The sequence below is a fragment of the Sus scrofa genome, chromosome 8 (assembly GCF_054392235.1).
Source record: "Sus scrofa isolate SSC_HxYL_T2T_F1_AM1 chromosome 8, Sscrofa_HxYL_maternal_Yorkshire_Landrace_v2.0, whole genome shotgun sequence".
NCBI lineage: Eukaryota > Metazoa > Chordata > Mammalia > Artiodactyla > Suidae > Sus > Sus scrofa.
This window is the reverse complement of record NC_139390.1, coordinates 11,032,636-11,053,339: the sequence shown is the minus strand read 5'-3', so window position 1 is coordinate 11,053,339 and position 20,704 is coordinate 11,032,636. Positions and strand designations below refer to the sequence as shown.

At 44.9% G+C, this 20,704-nt stretch overlaps 1 protein-coding gene across 3 annotated transcripts in view; it reads right to left on the bottom strand.

Annotated features, from left to right (window-relative positions):
* Positions 1-20,704, bottom strand: part of CD38 (CD38 molecule) — a 48,790-nt gene that overhangs the window by 11,175 nt on the left and 16,911 nt on the right. For 2 of the 3 annotated variants that reach the window (XR_014811874.1, NM_001243883.1), the window contains 3 exon segments: positions 10,702-10,831; positions 9,310-9,445; positions 3,420-3,502 (listed from right to left, as the gene is read on the bottom strand). Coding sequence is in view for 2 of the 3 variants with exons in the window: in NM_001243883.1 (NP_001230812.1) it covers positions 3,420-3,502; positions 9,310-9,445; positions 10,702-10,831 (349 nt within the window). In the remaining variant the exon portion in view is untranslated. 3 annotated transcript variants of the gene reach the window in all.

Here is a 20,704-nt window from a genome sequence, read left to right as displayed (position 1 = left end):
AAGGCCAGGGAGTTCCTCTGTGGCTCAGCGGGTTAAGAATCCGATGATGTCACTGCAGTGTCTCAGGTCACTGCCGTGGCATGATTTTTATCTCTGACCCAAGAACTTCCACATGCTGTGGGCACAGCCAAAAAAAAAAAAAAAAGTCGGAAGTTCAGGTGATTATGAGCAACGTCATTGCCAAAGGAAGAAGATGAAAGCACTTTGTTGGGGCCATGCATTGTGGCCAGTGCACATTTCATTTAGTGGGAGCAGAGGATTCAGAAATGAAAGAAATGGGACACCAAGAAAAAAGAAACTGTGGAGAGATGGGGACACTGAAGGCAGTGGGGGAGGAAGGAAGGGTGAGTGAATATTACTAAGCAAGGAGTTTCATGTCTTCATGCAACAAACATGCAGCTGGACTCTTCGCTAGGCCCTGGGGAAAACAAGATGAACAAAACTAAGCAATCTGTTTCCTCCAGGAAGCCCACTCAGGCCTTGGGACAATCTCAGGTCCCCTTCTCACATTATCCAACTATACAGCCTCATGAGGATGAGCTTAACGTGGCTTGACCCACCAGTACCGGCAGCTCTTGTAGAGCTATGAGCCCGGCTGTCCCACTGTCCACAGCAACCCTGGAGCCTCACAGCTAGTGAAGGAGCTAATGAAAAATCTACTTGTTTTTTTTAGTGACTTGAAGTAATACTTTACAATCACCTCGTACATTTCTGTGTATCAAATGGACTCAGCTGGATGATTTTCACTTGGAGTTTCTCATAGGTTGCAAACGAATGGTGGTGGGTGCTGGTGTCATCTGAAGGTTTGATTGGGCTGGACATCTAAGACGGAAGGAGAAGAGGGAGGGAAAGAGGAAGAGAGGAGAGGTGGGAAGAAGCCCAAATACTCTGTGATGCAGAGCAGAAAAGAACCAGCAAAATCATAACAGAGGACAGCAGAAGCTCAGTCCTGAAGAATCAGTGGGATCCCACCTGGTAGAGGTTGAGGCAGCTACAAACAGAAAGGCCTGGCAGCTTCAGAGAAGAGTGGTATTTGGGGGCAAACCTGAGTGGACGCTGAAGTTGGGTAGATAACTTGGTTCACGGAGGGCCCTACATGCTTGGCCAAGGGATCTGGCCTTTACAGGAGAGAAAACACTGCTGAACCATTTGAATCAGAATTATGAAAATCCAGTACACCGTCTGTCTTTCTTCTGGAGGTGATGATGAGCAGAAAACAGAGGCCCAATTATTATCAGTCACAAGTGCTAACTCAACAGAGTGCCTACAGGGCGCCAAGCACTGACCCTTCAATTGATAATTCTGAGGAGCCCCCCACATAGCAAGTAATGGGCCAGTTTGTCCCAAGGTCATGTCTCTTGGAATTGAGGAAGTGAGACTGGAATTCAAGGCACCCAGTCAGGTCAAGTCAGATCAAAGAGGCCCATCTCCATCCATCTATGAGCGTTTGGCTGAAGAAAAGGTACAGTCCTGGGGAGGTCCCAGTGGCAGGGTGCCTTCCATTCCTTTTGCTGTATTCCTAGCCCCAAGGACAGTGGGAAACAAGAGGTACTTGGCACATATAAAATGTGACTTGGCTTTAAAAGTTTTCAGAAAAAAATTTAAAAAACATAAAAAGGAGTTCCTGTTGTGGCACATTGGAAACGAATCCAACTAGGAACCATGAGGTTGCCAGTTCGATCCCTGGCCTCGCTCAGTGGGTTAAGGATCTGGCATTGCCTCGAGCTGTGGTGTAGGTTGCAGACATGGCTCGGATCTGGCGTTGCTGTGGCTGTGGTGTAGGTCGGCAGCTACAGCTCCGATTGGACCCCTAGCCTGGGAACCTCCATGTGCCATGGGTGTGGCCCTAAAAAGACAGAAAGACCCCCCCCAAAAAAAGTTTTCAGCAACAGCGCTGCCACAAAACATATCATAGAGTGATTACATGGAAACTTCTCTAAAGCGAACAGACAACAACAACGAAAAACTGGGCAGTGCCTAGGATTTTTCACGTCACCTAGTAGGTCCTCAACAAATATCTGTCAAAGGAATACATCCTGAGTTAATTAATGGGATGGTGGCATCTCGTTTAAGCTTTGCAGCAACCCTGTGGGACAGGCATTATTTTTACTCCCACTTGACGCATGAGGACTCTGAGGGGCGGAACAGATGCAGAGCCTGTGCTTGTCTAAAGAGCCTCCTTACTTCCAGGCCCAGCCTGTCACCTTTTCTCCTCATGGGGTTTACCTAAGCTCCTGAAGGTGGGTCAGGCTCTCAGGGCTGCTCCTCACTAGCCCACAGACCTTGAACGAGTCACGTACCCTCTTCGTTTCCTCACCTGGAATGTGGGAATTTGTACCTTCTCGTACCTCCTATTGTAAGGACGAAACGAGGTGACATTGGTGAGGCACCTGGCCCAGGACTGGTCACAAATGTGCACTTAACAAACATGAGTCCTCACTTGCCCCCGCTCCTCAGAGGTCTACGTTTAATTTTTGGAGAATTCTCAGTCATATCATTTTATTTTTCTCCCCCTTTGTTTCCATTCCTTTCTATTCTTTCTTTCTTTCGATTTTTTTTTTTCCTAGTCCACTTGGAAAGAAGCAACTTAAAAGAAAAATATACATGCGGGAAGCTGAGGAGCAAGATGATGAGTGGTTTCCAGCCTGGATCGTGGATCTGCCACTTGCGGTGTACATCTGGTAGAGTGCTTATTTATCTGCCCCTCCATGATGGCATCTGTAAAATGGGTGTGATACTCACGGTACCTACTTCGCAGGGTTCTTGCGAGGATGAAAGATTTTAATCCACGTAAAGACCTGCGGACTGTGCCTGGCATGTAGTAAATGTAAATTATTAAGACTGTCCCAGAAAACTAGGGTTGGCCAGTGTCTGGATCAGAGGACTAAATCAACACAGAGGGAGTTCCCACTGTGGCTTAGTGTGTTAAGAACCGGACACAGTCTCTGTGAGGATGCACGTTTGATCCCTGGCCTCGCTTGGTGGGTTAAAGATCAGGCATTGCCATGAGCTGTGGTGTAGGTTGCAGACATGGCTCGGATCTGGCGTTGCTGTGGCTGTGGTGTAGGCGGGCAGCTGCAGCTCTGATTTGATCCCTAGCGTGGGAACTTCCATACGCTGCAGGTGCTGCCCTAAAAAGATAAACAAACAAACAAATAAACCAAGACAGATGGCTGGAAGTCTAAACCAAAAAAAAATGAGTAAGATCAGGAAGTCAGCAGCTAGAGCTCAAGGACCTTCTGTGAATGCCCAAAAATTAAGCGGGCGTGTGCCTATGGACGTCCTTCTCAGGAATGAATCCTAAACTTTTGCTTCTAAAAGGATCTGTGACCCCAAGTGAATTAAAATGAACCACAGACTGGATGACCTCTTAAGCTCTTGGGTCTCCAAGATTCTAGAATATCATCTGTAGTACTTACCCTTTTGGACAGCAGGTTCCAGAAAACAGAAACAAAGTTGCTGTTGCAGTTCCTCCGGTCAGGACAAGACTCAAGGTTTATTTCTGAAAGACGCAGTTTACAGAAAAATAATTGAGGTGGAAAAGACAGGGTATAATTCGTCTCTGTTCCTCCCAGGCTGTTGGATCACAGTGGAGCCACCTTCCAACGGCATCACTGCCAGGACGGAGGCTGGACAATGGACACATCTCAACCCAATTTAACTAAGTGCCCCCTGAATCCCTTCCAAGTCCTTCCTGAACCCTCCAAATCCCAGACAGGAACACAGTGACCAGCTTTGAGTCATCGTTCTGGGAAATTGCAGCAGACGTTCGTCTGACAGAGACAAGGTCCCAAAATGATCCCCATTTTTAGGGAGACAGAGGTAAAACTGGGAGGGCTCATGTCAACCTCTCCTCTGCTGCTTTTTTTTTTTTTGTCTTTTTGCTATTTCTTGGGCTGCTCCTGCAGCATATGGAGATTCCCAGGCTAGGAGTCTAATCGGAGATGTAGCCACCAGCCTACACCAGAGCCACAGCAACGAGGGATCCAAGCTGCGTCTGCAACCTGCACCACAGCCACGGCAATGCCGGATGGTCAACCCACTGAGCAAGGGTAGGGACCGAACCCGCAACCTCATGGTTCCTGGTCGGATTCGTTAACCACTGCGTCACGACCTGAACTCCTGCTTTTTTTTTTTTTAATTCTCCCTTTTCCTTTTTAAGGCTGCACCAGCGGCATATGGAAGTTCCCAGCTTAGGGGTTGATTCAGTGCTGCACCTGCCGCCTGTGCCATAGCCACAGCAACATGAGATCCAAGCTGCATCTTGACCTCCTCTGCAGCTTGCAGCAACACGGGATCCGTAACTCACTGAGCGAGGCCAGGGATCGAACCCACATCCTCACATATACCTATCGTGCCACAAGAGGAATTCCCTCTCTTCTGCTTCTTAACCACTTCCCTCCCCAACCTCCCTCCTCCAGCCCCACATCCTTAGGCTCAGATGACCTCAGTGTTTCTATACGGTCCACAGACAGACAGGCTCAGCCGTCAGTGAGGAGCCACAGGCAGAAGTATGAACACATACTTTCTGTGTTACTCCTCCCAAGGATACCTGCCTTAAGGCATCCATATTTGTTTTTATTATTTTTTATTGAGTGTAATTGACAAATAACATTGTAAGGTACTTAACATGTACCACATAATGATTTGGTATGCAAACACATTGTGAAAGATTCTCCCCCATCAAGTTAACACAACTGTCACCTTATATATACATATTTTTTTAAATGAGAACAATTGAATCCTACTCTCTCAGCAAATCTCAACAATACAGTAGGGTTAATAATTATAGCCACCACGTCACACACTAGATCCTCAGGTCTTATCCATCTCATAACTGAACTTTTGCACCCTTTCATCAGCTTCTCCCTATTTCCTCCAACTTCTGGAAACCACTTATCTACTCTCTTTTTTTTTCTTTCTCTTTTGTTTTTTTTAGGGCCACACCTGAGGCATATGGAAGTTCCTGGGCTAAGGGTCAAATCGGAACTGCTGCTGTCATCCTACACCAGAGTCACTGCAACACTGGATCCAAGCTGCATGTGTGACCTACACCATAGCTTGTGGCAATGTCAGAAGCTTAACCCGCTGAACAGGGCCAGGGATCAAACCTGTGTCCTCATGGATACTCACCCCGTTCTTAACCCACTGAGCCACAATGGGGACTCCTACTCTCTTTCTTTCCATGAGTTCTTTTTTTTTTTTTTTTTTTTTTAAGATTCCACATATAAGTGATAACATGCAGTTTCTGTCTTTTTCTCTCTGGTTTTTTTCACTCAGCATAATGCCCTCCACGTTTGTGTTGTCACAAATGATGGTGTTTCTTTCTTTTTAAAGACTGACTGATACACACCACATTTTTCTTTATCCATGCATTTCTTTCTTTCTTTCTTTTTTTTGGGGGGGGGCCACCCCTGTGGCATATGGAAGTTCCCAGGCAAGGGGTTGGAGCTACAGCTGCTGGCCTGCACCACAGCCACAGCAACGCCAGATCCGAGCCACGTCTGTGACCCACACCACAGCTCATGGCAACACCGGATCATTAACCCACTGATCCAGGCCGGGGATTGAACCCTACACAAACACCCACCTTTCCCTTTCCACCTTGGTACAGGTTGAATTGTGTTCCCACAAAAGAAATGTTGACGTGTAACCCTCAATGCCTGGAAATGGGACCTTTTTTGGAAAGAGGGTCTTTGCAGATGTAATCAAGGCAAAATGAGATCGTTAGGGTGGTTGGGGCCTAATTCAGTTGGACTGATGTCCTTGAAAGACCAGGGAAGTCTGTTCACAGAGGCAGACATGCGCAGAGGGAAGGGACTGGGAAGATGCCCAGGGGAAAGACAGCCACGCGAAGACGGAGGCGGAGGTGGGGTGATGTGCGCACGAGCCAAGGAACACCAAGGTTGCCGGCCACAACCAGAAGCGAAAAGAGGCAAAGGAGTCTTTCCCAGAACCTTCAGAGAGAGAGCACTGCCCAGTTGGCCCCTTGATCTAGGAGTTCCAGCCTCCAGAACTCTGAGAAAATAAGTTTCTACTGTTGTATGCCACTCAGAATATGCTACTTCTTTACCACAGCCTCAGGAAATGAACATAACCACAGACGTGGGCTTGGCTGCCAATGATAGGAAAGAAAGTTCTCAATCAGAAGCCCTTCCCAGGATGAGGAAGTAATTCTGTGAGTTTTTAGAGTAAGTAAATGCTTTAAAAACAAAACCACACCAATTTAAAAAAAAAAATTACATGTGCAGATGTAAGTAATAACTGTGGGGTCAAAAACTTTGAATCCTCTCCCAATAGAAGCAACAATGTTGACACCGATGAAATGAACATGTATTTTGTAAGGTGTTACCTAAGTGCCCCGTTCATAGGTTTTCATGAACATAAAACTTTTTTATCTTCACAACCGCATCCGGAGAGAGGTCTCCACGTTTGTCACCTCCCCTCTCTCCACAAGAATGTCTCCCCCTTGCCACCTGCCTTTATGCAAACATATCATACACAAATAACATTTTAAAGTCTTATAAGAAAGTAAGAGAAATTAAGTATATAAAAAAGCAGAATATGCAGTTAAAAAGAGAGAGATTAGAGGGTTAGAACAGGAGTTCCCATTGCGAATCAGCAAGTTAAGAACCCGGTATAGTGTCCATGGGGTTGAGGGTTCGATCCCTGGCCTTGCTCTGTGGGTTAAGGATCTCGCATTGCCGTGAGCTGTGGTGTGGGTCACAGACGTGGCTCAGATCTGCTGTGGCAGTTGACTGCGGTGTGGGCCCAAACTGCAGCTCTGATTCGACCCCTAGCCTGGGAAATTCCATGTGGCACAGGTGTGGCTGTAAAAAGAAAAAGGAAAAAAATGGAAGGTTATGACAGAAATTAAGATTTTCATAATAAGACAAATAAGGCAAAGCTAAGGCAGAAAAAAAATTAAGGGAAAAAAGTTTCTCAGACTATAGAACAATTAAAATATAAAAATTAGGAACCTGAACGACAGCAAATAAAATAAGGAATCAATAAAAATTGAGGCCAAAGAAGAAGGAAGTAGACAAAATAAAACAACCTAAATAGGATTCAATTGAAAAGAAAGCAAAAATAAAGAACTTTAAAAGATAAATAGATAAGAAAGAGATTTTTTTATTTTATATATATATACATTTTATTCTAAGAACCAATTGAGGTGATAAACTGAAAAAAAAAAAAAACACACACACACAGGAGTTCCCACCGTGGCTAAGTGGTTAACGAATCCGACTAGGAACCATGAGGTTGCGGGTTCGATCCCTGCCCTTGCTCAGTAGGTTAATGATCCGGTGTTGCCGTGAGCTGTGGTGTAGGTTGCAGACGCGGCTCGGATCCCGTGTTGCTGTGGCTCTGGCGTAGGCCAGTGGCTACGGCTCTGATTCGACCCCTAGCCTGGGAACCTCCATAGGCTGCAGGAGCAGCCCAAGAAATGGCAGAGACAAAACAAAAACAAAAAAAAAACAAAAAAGGACGAAGTTTATAGGAAACACGCTTAAGATAAAAGAATTAAATGAATAACAAAGAAAGCTAACTAGTAAAATGCAAAAGTTTAAAAGAATATGACTCTATGCCATATAGCAGACATTGACACAACACTGTAAATCAACTATACTTTAAGTTTTAAAAAGTGAAAAAATAACAAAAATAAAAATTCAACTTTAAAAAACATTTACTTTAAAAGGAAAGCAAGAAACATGGCAAAAAAAACTATTAAAAATTTAACTAGAAAGAAAATAAGTGGAGAGATATGTTCATATGCCATATTTCTGGGTAGAAAGAGTCCAGATTAAAAATTAATTTAAAAATTACAAAACTAAGAACACTAGGTGAACATAGAGAAGACTCTTTAACTTGAATGAAGAAAATCTAAGCAAAATATGCAACGAAACATCCAAATAGGAAGGGATCCACAGATGTATTGCATTTCTCTGTGGCAAAAGGCAGAATATAAGCATCATTAAGGTAGGATTCGCTCCAGATTGCTGAAAACCGTTCCCCCTTTGGGAGGTAGCATGGAAACTGAGAAGTGGGCAGGAAAAGTAAAAGTATTTTTACTTTTTATTTTTATGCATTTCTGTGTAGGCAAGTATTTTTCAATTAAGAATGCATCATTTTTGTAATTGGAAAATAATGCAAATCTGGCATGAAGAAGCTTCTACAATAAGTATTTCATGACAGTCAAAAGCAATTAAAATAAGAACATAACAATATAAAGTACAAATATCCACAGTGCAAATAAAAAAGAAGAAAAAAGGACCAAAAAAAAAAAAAAAATGGAAGGGAAATGAACTCAATTGTGTTTTCTGAGTAGAAAACATCTTCCCACAGGGAGTGTTCTGGGTCCTTCTGGGTAAGGTAGGACAACCTCTGATCAACAGCAAAGCTGTACACTGGCCGAAACGCAGAGAAGCCCAGCCCATGGCCACTGCGGTTATTCGGCGGAGCCAGAACTTTGACCTGCTTCCCCGGAAGCCTTCATCCTGCCTAGAATTCATTCTGTGGTCCAGAGTGATGCTTTTATAGAAAGCAAAACAGCAACAATTCAGAAGTAGGCTACCCTTGCATTCAAAAAGAGGGCATCAGGGGAGTTTCTGTTGTGGCCTAACTGGATTGGTGGCCTCTTGGGAGCACTGGGACACAGGTTCCATCCCGGGCCGGCAGAGTGGGTCAAGGATCCCAGCACTGCCATGAGCTTTGGTGTTGCTGGAAGATTCGGCTTGGATCCGCGTTGCTGTGGCTGCAGCATAGGCTGGCAGCTATAGCTCCAATCCCACCCCTAGCCTGGGAACTTCCATATGCTGCGGGTGTGGCCCTAGAAAGACAAACAAAAAACAAACAACTAACAACATGGATTTCCTTTAGTGATTCAGGGGGTAAGAACTCCAGTAGTATCCATGAGGATGCGGCTTGGATCCCTGGCCTCCCACCGTGGGCTGCATAGGTTGCAGATGTGGCTTGGATCTGGCGCTGCTGTGGCTGTGGCCTCGGCCAGCAGCTGCAGCTCTGATTGGTCCTCTAGCCTGGGAACTTCCACATGCTTCGGGAGCAGCTTTAAAAAACAAAAACAAAAACGGAGGGAATCAGGGGGTATGATAGCCCCAAACTCTGAGGTTGGTTTTTCTAGAAAACCTGGGTTGGCTACAGGATGCTGTTTCACATTAGCCTGAGCTGTCATTAAGGGTACAGATGACATTGGGGTGCATATCTCTGACTCCTTCACTCTGATCTTGGGGGGGGGGGCTCCTGCACCCTGCACATCCCCAGGGGACCCCACGGGGCCCAGAGCCTCACCAGAAGAGCCCACTTTCCCGCACCAGCTGAGGTCGTCTGCAATGTAACCCAGCAGCGTGTTCTCCAGGGTGAACAGCCCCTTCTGAGTCTTCGTGTACTGATGGGCCAGCTCCTTCGTTTTGCTCCAAAAGACTGTCTAAGAAAGAATAAGCACAGTCTATCACTGAGATCAATGTGCTGAGTCCAAAAAAAGCTGCACCTTTTTGAATGAAAGAAAACACAGAAAACAGAGTAATCACGTTACTCTAAGAGGTATCGAAGCCCAGGCCTCTGTGGCTCTGAATCGTGGGCTCTTTACATTTCAACTGGTCATTTTCAGGACCATCATACTTGAGCACCACGGACCACCTAAACTTGCCAAGCCTCAGTTTTCTCACTGGCAAAATGGGGGTACTGACACCTGACCTATTCCACAGGTTGGTGGCGAAAACCTAAGGGGATAAGGGTTAAGAGAGTCATTTGTAAGCAAACAAGGCACTTGGCAAATGCCAGATGGCATCACTGCTGCCATTATCACCATGAGCGGGCAGGGAGAGTTTGACAGGTACATAAGATGGGTTATTTTTGTCTGCGTTGGGTTGGGTTTTGTGTTAGGTTTGTTTTGCCTGATTTGAGATCCACTTTCCTTTCCCCTTTCTCATCCCCAATGCTCTCTCTCTCTCTCTTTTTTTTTTTTTTTTTTTTTTTTTTTTTGTCTTTTTGCCATTTCTTGAGCCACTCCCGCGGCATATGGAGGTTCCCAGACTAGGGGTCGAATCGGAGCTGTAGCCACCAGCCTACGGCAGAGCCACAGCAATGCCGGATCCTTAACCCACTGAGCAAGGGCAGGGACCGAACCCACAACCTCATGGTTCCTAGTCGGATTCGTTAACCACTGCGCCATGACGGGAACTCCCAATCCTCTCTCTTATCTCCCGTCCCCAGGTGTCCCCAAATCCCGATGACATCCTGGTCTCCCAATGGCCCCACAAGCTCCTTCCTTGCCCACCATGCCTGCAAAATTCCTCTTCCCTCATTCCAGTCAAAATTCCGTCCCGTGGAGTTCCTTGGTGGCACAACAAGTTAAGGATCTGACGGCACTGCTATGGCTCAGGTTGCTGCCGTGGCACAGGTTCGATCCCTGGCCTGGGAACTTCTGCATGTCCGGGGCAGGGAGAAAAAAAATTTGGTCCCATGACCTCTTCCCTTTGGCTTTGTTAAAAAATAAATAAATAAAGTATAGTTGATTTACAATGTTGCTTCAATTTCTTCTGTACAGCAAAGTGACCCAGTCATACATACACACATATATATACACATATATACATTCTTTTTTTTTTTTTCATGCTATCTTCCATCATGTTCCCTTTGGCTTTTACCCTCAGGGTTAAATCCACAACTTGACACACTTACCTTGTCGCACGGCACAGTCTGATGCCCCAGCTTCATCAGCAGGTCGTAGTCTTCCTCTCTGGCACTGCAGGGGTCCTTAGAGATAAATGCATCTGTGAATGCCTTCTTAATCTTCTGGCAGTCTCTATCTCTGTGAGATAAAACATGATGATTTGAATTATTCACGAATAATTAGATTTTCTAACATATACTTAGAGTAGAATTACCCCCCACATATCTCATTTACGAAGTTATTCGCTGTGTGCAAAGCTGTTCAGATGCCTCACTGTGTCTAAAGTGGTATTTATGAGTCCCCCTGCCCTTGTGGGGCTCGCTCTCTGCTTAGAGATAGACGGTATGAAAATAAGCAAATAAGCTAACAAGGTAAGTATGGATTATGATAAGAATGCAGGAAACCAGTGGGGACTATTGAAGCAATGACCCCTTTAGGGAGGGTGGTCAGGAGAGGGCTCCCTGAGACCAAGCATTGAGAAGAAATTCGTTCTTGCCCAAGGACACTGCAAGTGCAAAGGCCCTGAGGCAGAAAAGATTTTGCTGATTTGGAGGAAGTGAGTGAAAAGGAGGGCGGTCGTGAGAAATCAGGTCGGAAAAATTAATCCAGAAGCAGATATACAGATATGCACAATGGAATACTATTCAGCCACAAAAAAGAATAATGTTGCCATTTGCAGCAACATGGTTGGACTTGGAGGGCATTTATACTCACTGAAATATGTCAGGCAGAAAAAGACAAAAACCATATGATCTCACTGATACACGGACCCTAAGAAATACAAACTAGTGAACAAAACAAAAAAGAACAGACCCAAATCCTACAAGTCCTTTCCCTTTGTCCCCTGCCTCCGTGGATCCCTCCCGGCGAGTGCTCAGGCTTCTAGCCAAGAGTGATAAACCCACTTTGTTCAGCTAAAGTGGAGTTGGTGCTTGGAGCAGCGGGGCAGGGGGAATTAACAGCAACCCACAGTCTGAATGGGACACTGAAGAACCGAGAGGCATGTAGAAAGAAGCCCGCTGCATCAGCGATGATGCCTGACCTGCTAAGGAGCAGCTTCTGAAAGACGTGATGTCCTTATTCGTTTGTTTATGTATTTTTCCCTTTTTTAGGGCTGAACCTGCAGCATATGGACGTTCCCAGGCTAGGGGTCAAACCACAGCTGCAGCTGCCAGGCTACGCCACCGCCACCGCCACAGCCACACCAAATCCAAGCCGCATCTGCGACATACACCCTACTCATCACAACGCTGGATCTTTAAACCACTGGGCGAGGCCAAGGATCGAACCTGCATCCCCATGGATACTGGTCAGGTTCTTAACCCACGGAGCCACGACAGGAACTCCTGAAAGATGTGATTTATTAATAAGCAAGTTTCCTTTCTTCCGTATTGAGCTGGACTCTCGATCTGATATAGCAGTTTTGTCTTTACCTCTTGAATCGGTGACCTGGAGGCTCGGTGCATGCGGGCTGGGCACAAATGTCAGGATTCAAGGTCACTGGGACGTCATCCCCTTTCCCACCACTCTGCTCCTTCCAAGAGACCCCTCACCTGCCCCCATGCATCACTCCTGCTCATGCACTTCTCGTTCCTTCTCCCTCCCTCCGACCGCAGATGGACTGTCTCCAGGGCCCAGAGGCAGGGGGTCAGACGAGGGTCATGCTTGAAGGAGGAAGGCGAGGGTAAGAACCCCATGGAGCACTCACCATGTGCCAGGCACCGTGCTAGGTGCTTACCTTGTCCCGCATCCAATTTAACTCTCCCACCAGCCCCATGGGGGAGGGGCGGCACTACCAGCCCCCTGCTTTAGAGCTAGAGGCTCAGAGCTCAGGAACTTGCCCCCAAACCCATTGCTGTGGTTGCGATCTTTGCTGTGGCTGTGGTGTAGGCCGGCAGCTAAAGCTCCGATTCGACCCCTAGCCTGGGAACCTCCATCTGCCCCAGGAATGACCCTAAAAAGACAAAAAAAACCCACGAAAAATAAAAAAAAGAACTTGCCCCTAAACCAATCTGCGAGCGGCACAGCTGCTACATCCAAACTCTGCCCTTTCTGCTAAACGATACTGCCTCCCACAGGAAATTGATCACAGCCCTGTCCATCCCCAGAAGGAAGTGGGTCCCAACAGAAATGAGGACCCCAGAGGGTCTGTATTTCCCTATAGGTCACAGGAAATTTTGAAGACCAGCATAGGGATAGTAAGTGGATGGAGTAAAATGGGATGGGGCAGAAAGGGTTAAAGCTGTACGCTAAAGTGAAAATTAAAAAAAACAGATAATATTTGGTGGTTAAATCCAGGTTGTATGTTGTCAGCCTACTTGAGGCGCCACAACTCTGTCCTGTCACCTTTCTCTAAACCTACATCCTTCCCACGTGTGAGTTACACTGCAAAAGTCCCCAGCAATAAAGCAACGTCACTTTCATAATGTGTTGCTCCCCCAGGAAAGCACTCACATCCCAAGTCTTCTTCCCTAAAAGCAGTTGAATCCCGAGGGGTAATTACACTCAGTCTGCGGAATTTTCCTGCCGTAGAGTCCTGCCGGGCAGCTTGTTTTGGACCGAAGAAAACACGCAGCTTAACTCAACTGTGAATGCTCACATTTGAGGCTACGGGGAGCCCGCAGTGAAGGTGAAGACTGCCACCTAGTGGCGGAAAGGGGGATTTGCACTGAGGCGATCAGGATTTTATAAGTAAGGTCTTAAATCAGACTCTTCAGGCGGAAGGAAAGCTTAGAAATCATCAATCTGGCAAATATTATTGAGCACCTACTATGTTCCACGTATATGTATGAGCATGTAAGATATACCAGTGGACAAAATAGACAAGAATCTCTGTGCTGTAGGAGTTTATATTCTACCAGAGCAAGACTGACAGTAAACAATAAACATCATGGGAGTTCCCATTGCAGCGCAGGGAAACCAAGTCCGATTAGTATCCATGAGGATGCAGGTTTGATCCCTGGCCTTGCTCAGTGGGTCAGGGATCCAGCGTTGCCCTGAGCTGTGACATAGGTCGCAGACATGGCTGGATCCCACGTTGCTGGGGCTATGGTGTAGGCTGGCAGCTGCAGCTCCAATTCAACTCCTAGCCTGGGAACTTCCATATGCCACAGTGAAGCCCTAAAAACAAACAAACAACAGCATAATAAATAGGTAAGTTATAGAGTATTCTAGAAATTTATAAATTCTATGGAAAAAGGGAAAAACAGGTAGGCTAAAGGAGCCAGAGGTTATGGGCTAGGAGGTGGCTGTGCTCGGCGTTGAGCAGAGATGACAGTAGATGACATCTGAGCAAAGCATTGAAGGAAACAAGGAACTCAGCCATAAAGATCCCAGGGAACAGAATTCTGGGCAGGAGGAACAGCCTTCGCAGTGGCCCTAGTGCCTGACATGTTCAAGAAGCAGTAGAGAAGCCAGTATGCCTGGACCAGAGTGAGCGAGGTGGACAGTGGACAGAAGAGAGATCAGAAAGGTAATGCTGATTGCCTGGACAGAGCTTCATAAGCTTCCACTGAGGGGGAATGGAGGAGCCACAGGGGATGCTGAGCAGAGGAGGCACACGACACTACTTAAGTTCCAAAGGATTTCTGCGACTTTGTCGAATATGGTCTGAAAGAGGGGAAAAGGCAGAGGAAGGTAGACCAGTAACCCAGACCAGTGCCCTCGTGATTAGGACCAGGGCAGTAGCAGTGGAGACAGCGAGAAGTGATAGATTCTGGTTTCATTGTCAATTTCCTAACTGGTAGGATTGTGGTGTTAGAGAAACCAAGAGTTAGTTAGTGATAATTCCAAGGTTTGAAGCTGGAGACCCTGGAGGGATAGAGCTGCCATGAACTGGGATGGAGAAGGCTTTGGGTTGAGGTGTATTGATCAGGAGATCAGTTTGGGGCACCCTGAGTTTTAAATGTCCGTCGGACACGCAAGTGAAGCTGTGAAACGAACGGGTAAGTATGTGAGTCCAGAGGACTCATGAGACTACATGAGATCAGCATTTGAAAGACAAAGCAGGAATTCCCGTCGTGGTGCTGTGGTTAGGGAACCACGAGGTTGCGGGTTCGATCCCTGGCCTTGCTCAGTGGGTTAAGGATCCGGTGTTGTCGTGAGCTGTGCTCAAATCCCGTGTTGCTGTGGCTCTGGTGTAGGCCGGCGGTTTACAGCTTCTATTAGACCCCTAGCCTGGGAACCTCCATGTGCCACAGGAGCAGCCCTAAAAAAAGGCAAAAAGACACACACACACACACACAGAAAGAAAGAAAGAAAGACAAAGGAAAGACAACCAAGGATTGAACCTCCAACATAAGAGGCTGGAAGAAGAAGCCAACCAGACTGGAATGCAGGACAGAAAGCAGAAGAATGGGTCATCCTGGAAGCCATGCCGAGAAAGTCTATTAAGCAGGAGGATGTGGCCAACTGTGTCAGATGCTCTTGATTGACCAACAAATAGGAAGACTGAGAACTAAGCATCTGAATTACCCCCAAGGAAGTCAGGTCAAGAACTATTTTAACTTCCAAACGTTAAAAGGGAGGGAGCCGTGTTTGCCTATGTTTCTGTTACTGATTTCTCGTGACTTTGGTCTTTATACCAGATAACGTATTTCGTGAATTTATCTGGAGGAAACGTTGGGGAATGACTACTGCCTCTATTTAAATATTTCTAAGTGTACCATTAAGAAAGTAATATCCCTAAATTTATCCTTCCATATTCTCGCCTTTCATCCCACTTCAAGACTAAGTATGTCTTCTCCCAGAATATTAAGCAAGCCTGTTTCTTACTAATTATCTGTAGGAATTGGAAGTTTCCTGCAACCATAATGTAAACTAGATGAGCAAATAAATTGAATGTTGAGGAGTTCCCATTGCGGCTCAGCAGACGCGAACCTGAATAGTATCTTTGAGGATGTGAGTTCGACCCCTGGCCACACTCAGAGGGTCAAGGATCCAGTGTTGCCATGAGCTGTGGTGTAGGTCGCAGACATGGCTCAGATCTGGCGTTGCTGTGGCTGTGGCGTAGGCTGGCAGCTACAGCTCCGATTGGACCCCTAGCCTGAGAACCTCTCTATGCTGCAGGTGCAGCCCTAAAAAGACAGAAAAAAAAAATAAAGAAAAAAGGCATTCTGTGACAGTCACTTGCAATTCCTTAGATCAGACTCTTGTACTCATTAAGACCTATTTATCATTGTTCTAATATCCAAATGCTATAGATATAAACTTGAAAATATATTAATAATATATTTAAAAAAGATTATCTGTTTTATATTTCCATTCTTTTGTTCAATAAGTACCGAATGCTTGCTGTACGCCAGGCAGGAAGGATCAGGCAGACTCTAAGGACAGGGCAGTTAACAACACACACACAGCCCACGACCTGTAATGATCTCAGGCCAAAGGGCACTACAGTCACTAAATAGGAGAGCCGCACAAACACGTGGATTGTGTGGTGGTTAAGGAGATAGATCACACTGGGATATTGTAAGCTTGTGTTAAGCGTGGGGAGTTTTGGAATTCCTTCTGTTAAATACCTATACCTTTGGAGTTCCTGCTGTGGTGCAGAGGGTTAAAAACCCAAATGCAGCAGCTCTGGTTGCTGCAGAGGGGCAGGTTCCATCCTAGGCCTGCTGCAGTGGGTTACAGGATCTGGTGTTGCCACAGCTAAGACACAGGTCACAGCTGTGGCTTGGATTCAGTCCCTGGCCCGGGAACTTCCATATGCTGTGGGTGCAGTAAAAAAATAAAATAAAATAAAAATAAAAATAAAAAATAAACAAACAAAAAACTGGTACCTTGATGACCATGCGATCCCCGGTTACTTTTGACCTCAAATTGTTCTCCTTTACGTACTAGGACCCAACAGTGTCCTTTTTCCCTTTTCTCAAACACATCAAGCTTGTTTCTAAAGTTTGTGGATGTAATACCAACATTCAAAACTTAAAACATTCCTATACACCTGCAACAATTAGAAAACATTTAAAATATATATATACTATATATTCCTCTAAATACTATATATTACATACTACATATTAAAGTTATATACCATGTATTATATCAAAGTAGGATATATGCGTCTATATGTACATATATGTGTGTCTATGTAAACACATACACACATATCTACATCTATATATCATATATATGTATAATATATGTATATATACATATCTCCTACTTTGATAAATGGCTTAAAACTACAGGAATGCAAAAATAAGAAATGTCGAGGCAGAAATTTAACAAAATATATGTAAGTCTTGTACTCTGAAAACAAAATATTGGTGAGAGACATTTTTAAATGCCTGAGAAAATAGAAAGATTTCCCATATTCATGGTTGAAAGGCTCAGTGTTAATATGGTAACTATCACTAAGATGTATTTATATGTTTATTAAATCACAGAATTCCAGCATGCTTTGTTAAAAATACTGAAAAGTTGATCCTTAAATTTATGTGAAAATACAAGCCAGCCGAAACAAGCAAAGGAAAAAATCTGGAGGACTTAGATTATGTGACCTCCAGACCTACGCAAATTGGAGTTCCTATTGTGGCTCAGTGGTAATGAACCGGACTAGGATCCATGAGGACATGGGTTCGTTCCCTGGCCTCACTCAGTGGGTTAAGGATCCGGTGTTGCCGTGAGCTGCGGTGTAGGTCGCAGATGCGGCTCGGATCCCATGTTGCTGTGACTGTGGTGTAGGCTGCCAGCCATAGCTCCGATTAGACCCCTAGCCTGGGAGCTGCCACATGCCGTGGGTGCAGCCTTAAAAAGTATTTTTAAAAACCCCAAAAACCAAAAAACAAAACCACTGAAAAGCTTGGTGATCTAGACAAACTTTGCACTTTAAAAGAACATGAAAAGGCGAGTCACCAAGTGAAAGAAGTTTCAGGATACATCTGACCAAGGACTTTTCTGCAGAATACATAAACCGCCTACAACTCAGTGAGAACAAAAACTTACCTAATTTTTTCTGCAGATTGGCAAAAGATTTGACTACATACTTCAATAAGACCATGAGACAATGTTCAACATTATTAGTCACGAGGGAAAAGCAATTCAAAACCATCATTACCACACAACTGCAAACCCACCAGAAGGGCTAACATGTAAAAGCCTGACAGTAAGAAGTTTAATAAGGATGCGTAACACCTAGAATATTCATACGCCAATGGTGAACATCAAAACCATACAATTACCTTGTAAAACAGTTTACCAGTTTCTTAAATAGCCAAACCACATGGCTCAGCTTCTAGACATTTACCCAAGAAAAACGAAACCACATGTCCACACAGTAACTTATATATTAAACTCCGTAGAGGATTTATTTACTCATAATGTTCAAAAAATGAATACAAAAAAAAAAGTGAATGCAAAACAAATGGATGGACAAATTGGGATATATACACACTATGGACTACTACTCAGCAATAAAAAGGAAGAAACTACTTTTTTTTTTTCATCTTTTTAGGGCTACACCTGAAGCATATGGAAATTCCCAGGCTAGGGGTTGAGCTGGAGCTGCAGCTGCCAACCTATGCCACAGCCACAGCAACAGCACCACAGGATCCGAGCCACATCTGCGACCTATACCACAGCTCGTGGCAGTGCTGGATCCTTAACCCACTGAGTAAGGCCAGGGATTGAACCTGCATCCTCATGGATACTAGTCAGGTTCATTACCGCTGAGCCACAGTGGGAACTCCCAGGGAAGAAACTATTAACATACACAAAAACGTGGGTGAATTACAAAAACATCCTGCCAAAACCATGAAAGAGGCCAAAGACAAAAAGAGCACATAGTCTATGACTCTGTTTACATAGATGTTTTAAAAAAGTAAACTGATATAACAGGAAGTAGAGACACATTATTGGGTGTTAGGACATCAGTTATTTAGACAATGTGGAAATGGTATAAACAGACCATAAACCAGGTTAGAGCCCAGAAATGAACTAGTAAACCTGATATGCTACAGAAGTGACACTACAAAGCCCTTGATATAGGATAGATGATTTGATAATTAGTACTCACACAACTGACTATCCATCCGTAGGAAAAAAAGTGAAATTAGGTTCCTACCTTAACACCACACACAAAGATACATTCCAAATAGGTAAAACACTTAATTTCAAGATACAAACGCCACAACCATAAAAGATAAATATGATCATATTAAAATCTTCAGTAAAACAAGGGACCCACTAAATAAAGTCAAGAGCCAAGGAGTTTCCCGGCGGCATGCGGGGTTAAGAACCTGCTGTCACTGCAGTAGCTCCAGTTTGATCCCTGGCCCTGGAACTTTCACATGCCATGGATGCAGTCCAAAAAAAAAAAAAGAAAAGAAGAAGAAAAGGAAAACAGTCAAACCACCTACTGGGAGAATATATTTGTAATTCACACAACTGACAAAAAAGTTAGAATCCTAAGTGTGTAAAGAAGAGAGGCAATTTAATACAAAAAAAAAAAAGGCAAAAGACAAAGAGGCATTTCACAGAAGAAATCAGAAGGACCCATATATGCATTTAAAAAATGATCAGTTGTGTTTGTAATCAGGGAAAGATTAAGCCCACAAAGAGACAGGCAAAACTGTTTGACAATTCCAAGTGACAGTGAGGAGGTACCAGAACAAGGAAATTCACGCTGCTTCTGTGAAAGGAAATTGATACCACAAATCTGGAGATCGGTGTGGCCATATGTTACGTGGCAGATATCATTGCTTCCCAAGCTACATAGATACACCTCCCCCTTAATTCCCTATTGGCAAAGCATGTTTCCTATCAGAGAGATTCCAAATACCAAATACTCACTTCGCCAGCCTCCTTTACAGTTTGGGGAGTCAAGTGACCCAATTCCGGCTAATGACATTCAAGGGAAAGCACGGAGGTAGCTGAGGGAGGGCTTCTTATTCCCTGAGAGTTCCCTTCGAGGCTCAGCAGTTAAAGAACTAGACTAGGATCCATGAGGATGCAGGTTCCATCCCTGGCCTCACCCAGTGGGTTAAGGATCCAGTGTTGCTGTGGCTGTGGTGTAGGCTGGCAGCTGTACTCTGATTCCACCCCCCCCCTCAGCTTGGGAACTTCCATATGCCACAGGTGCAGCCCTAAAAAGCAAAAAAAAAATTTTTTTTAAATGTTGTTCCCTGATGAAGAGACACATGAGGAGGGTCCTCTTGCCCATCCTCCTGCTCTCTGTTCCCAGATATCATTCTATGAGGATGTAATGGCTGGAGCAGCAGCAATCATCTTGTGACAAGAAGCTCAAGGACAGCTTGGAAGAGAAGCTCAAGGATGTATTATTATACGACACAGGGAATGCAGTCAATATTTTGTAAACACTTGGAAATGGAAAGTAACCTTTTAAATTGCATAAATGTTTTTAAATTTAAAAAATTGAATTAAAAAATGAAATTAAAAAAAGGAGCCCAAAGATAAAGGTCACCCCAGGGACATGGAAAAGTGAAAGATCCTAGGCCATCAGCGAGTGAGTTGCTGAACCTCCCCAAGGACCACCCCCCCTTCCGAGGTGTCTTATTACATGTGTCTACAAAAATCTCTTGTTTTAAACCACCTTCCGGTGAGTATTCTTTTACTTGCGGCCAAAAGCGCCTTAATTGGTCCACCCACCGGCGTGGGCTAAATTGCGTCCCCAAAGTCTCACTCCCTTAGGATGGGATCTTTTTTAGGAATGGGATCTTTGCCGATGATCAAGTTAGGATGAGGATGAGGGTGGCTCTTAAGCCCATAGGACCAGGGTCCTTAGAAAAAGGGGACATCTGGACCTAGAGACAGATGCACACAAAAGGAAGAAAATGTGAAGACATAGGGAGAACACCTGCTAGGCAAGGATGCCTGAGGCTTTTAGAACCTGGGAGAGGCATGGAACAGAAGCTTCTCACCGCCCTCAGAAAGCATCAGCCCTCGGACACCTTAATTTCAAATTTCTGACCTCCAGAACTGTGAGACAATCCATTTCTATTGTTTAAGCCGCCAGTCTGTGGTACTTTGTTATGCCAGCCTGAGCAAAGT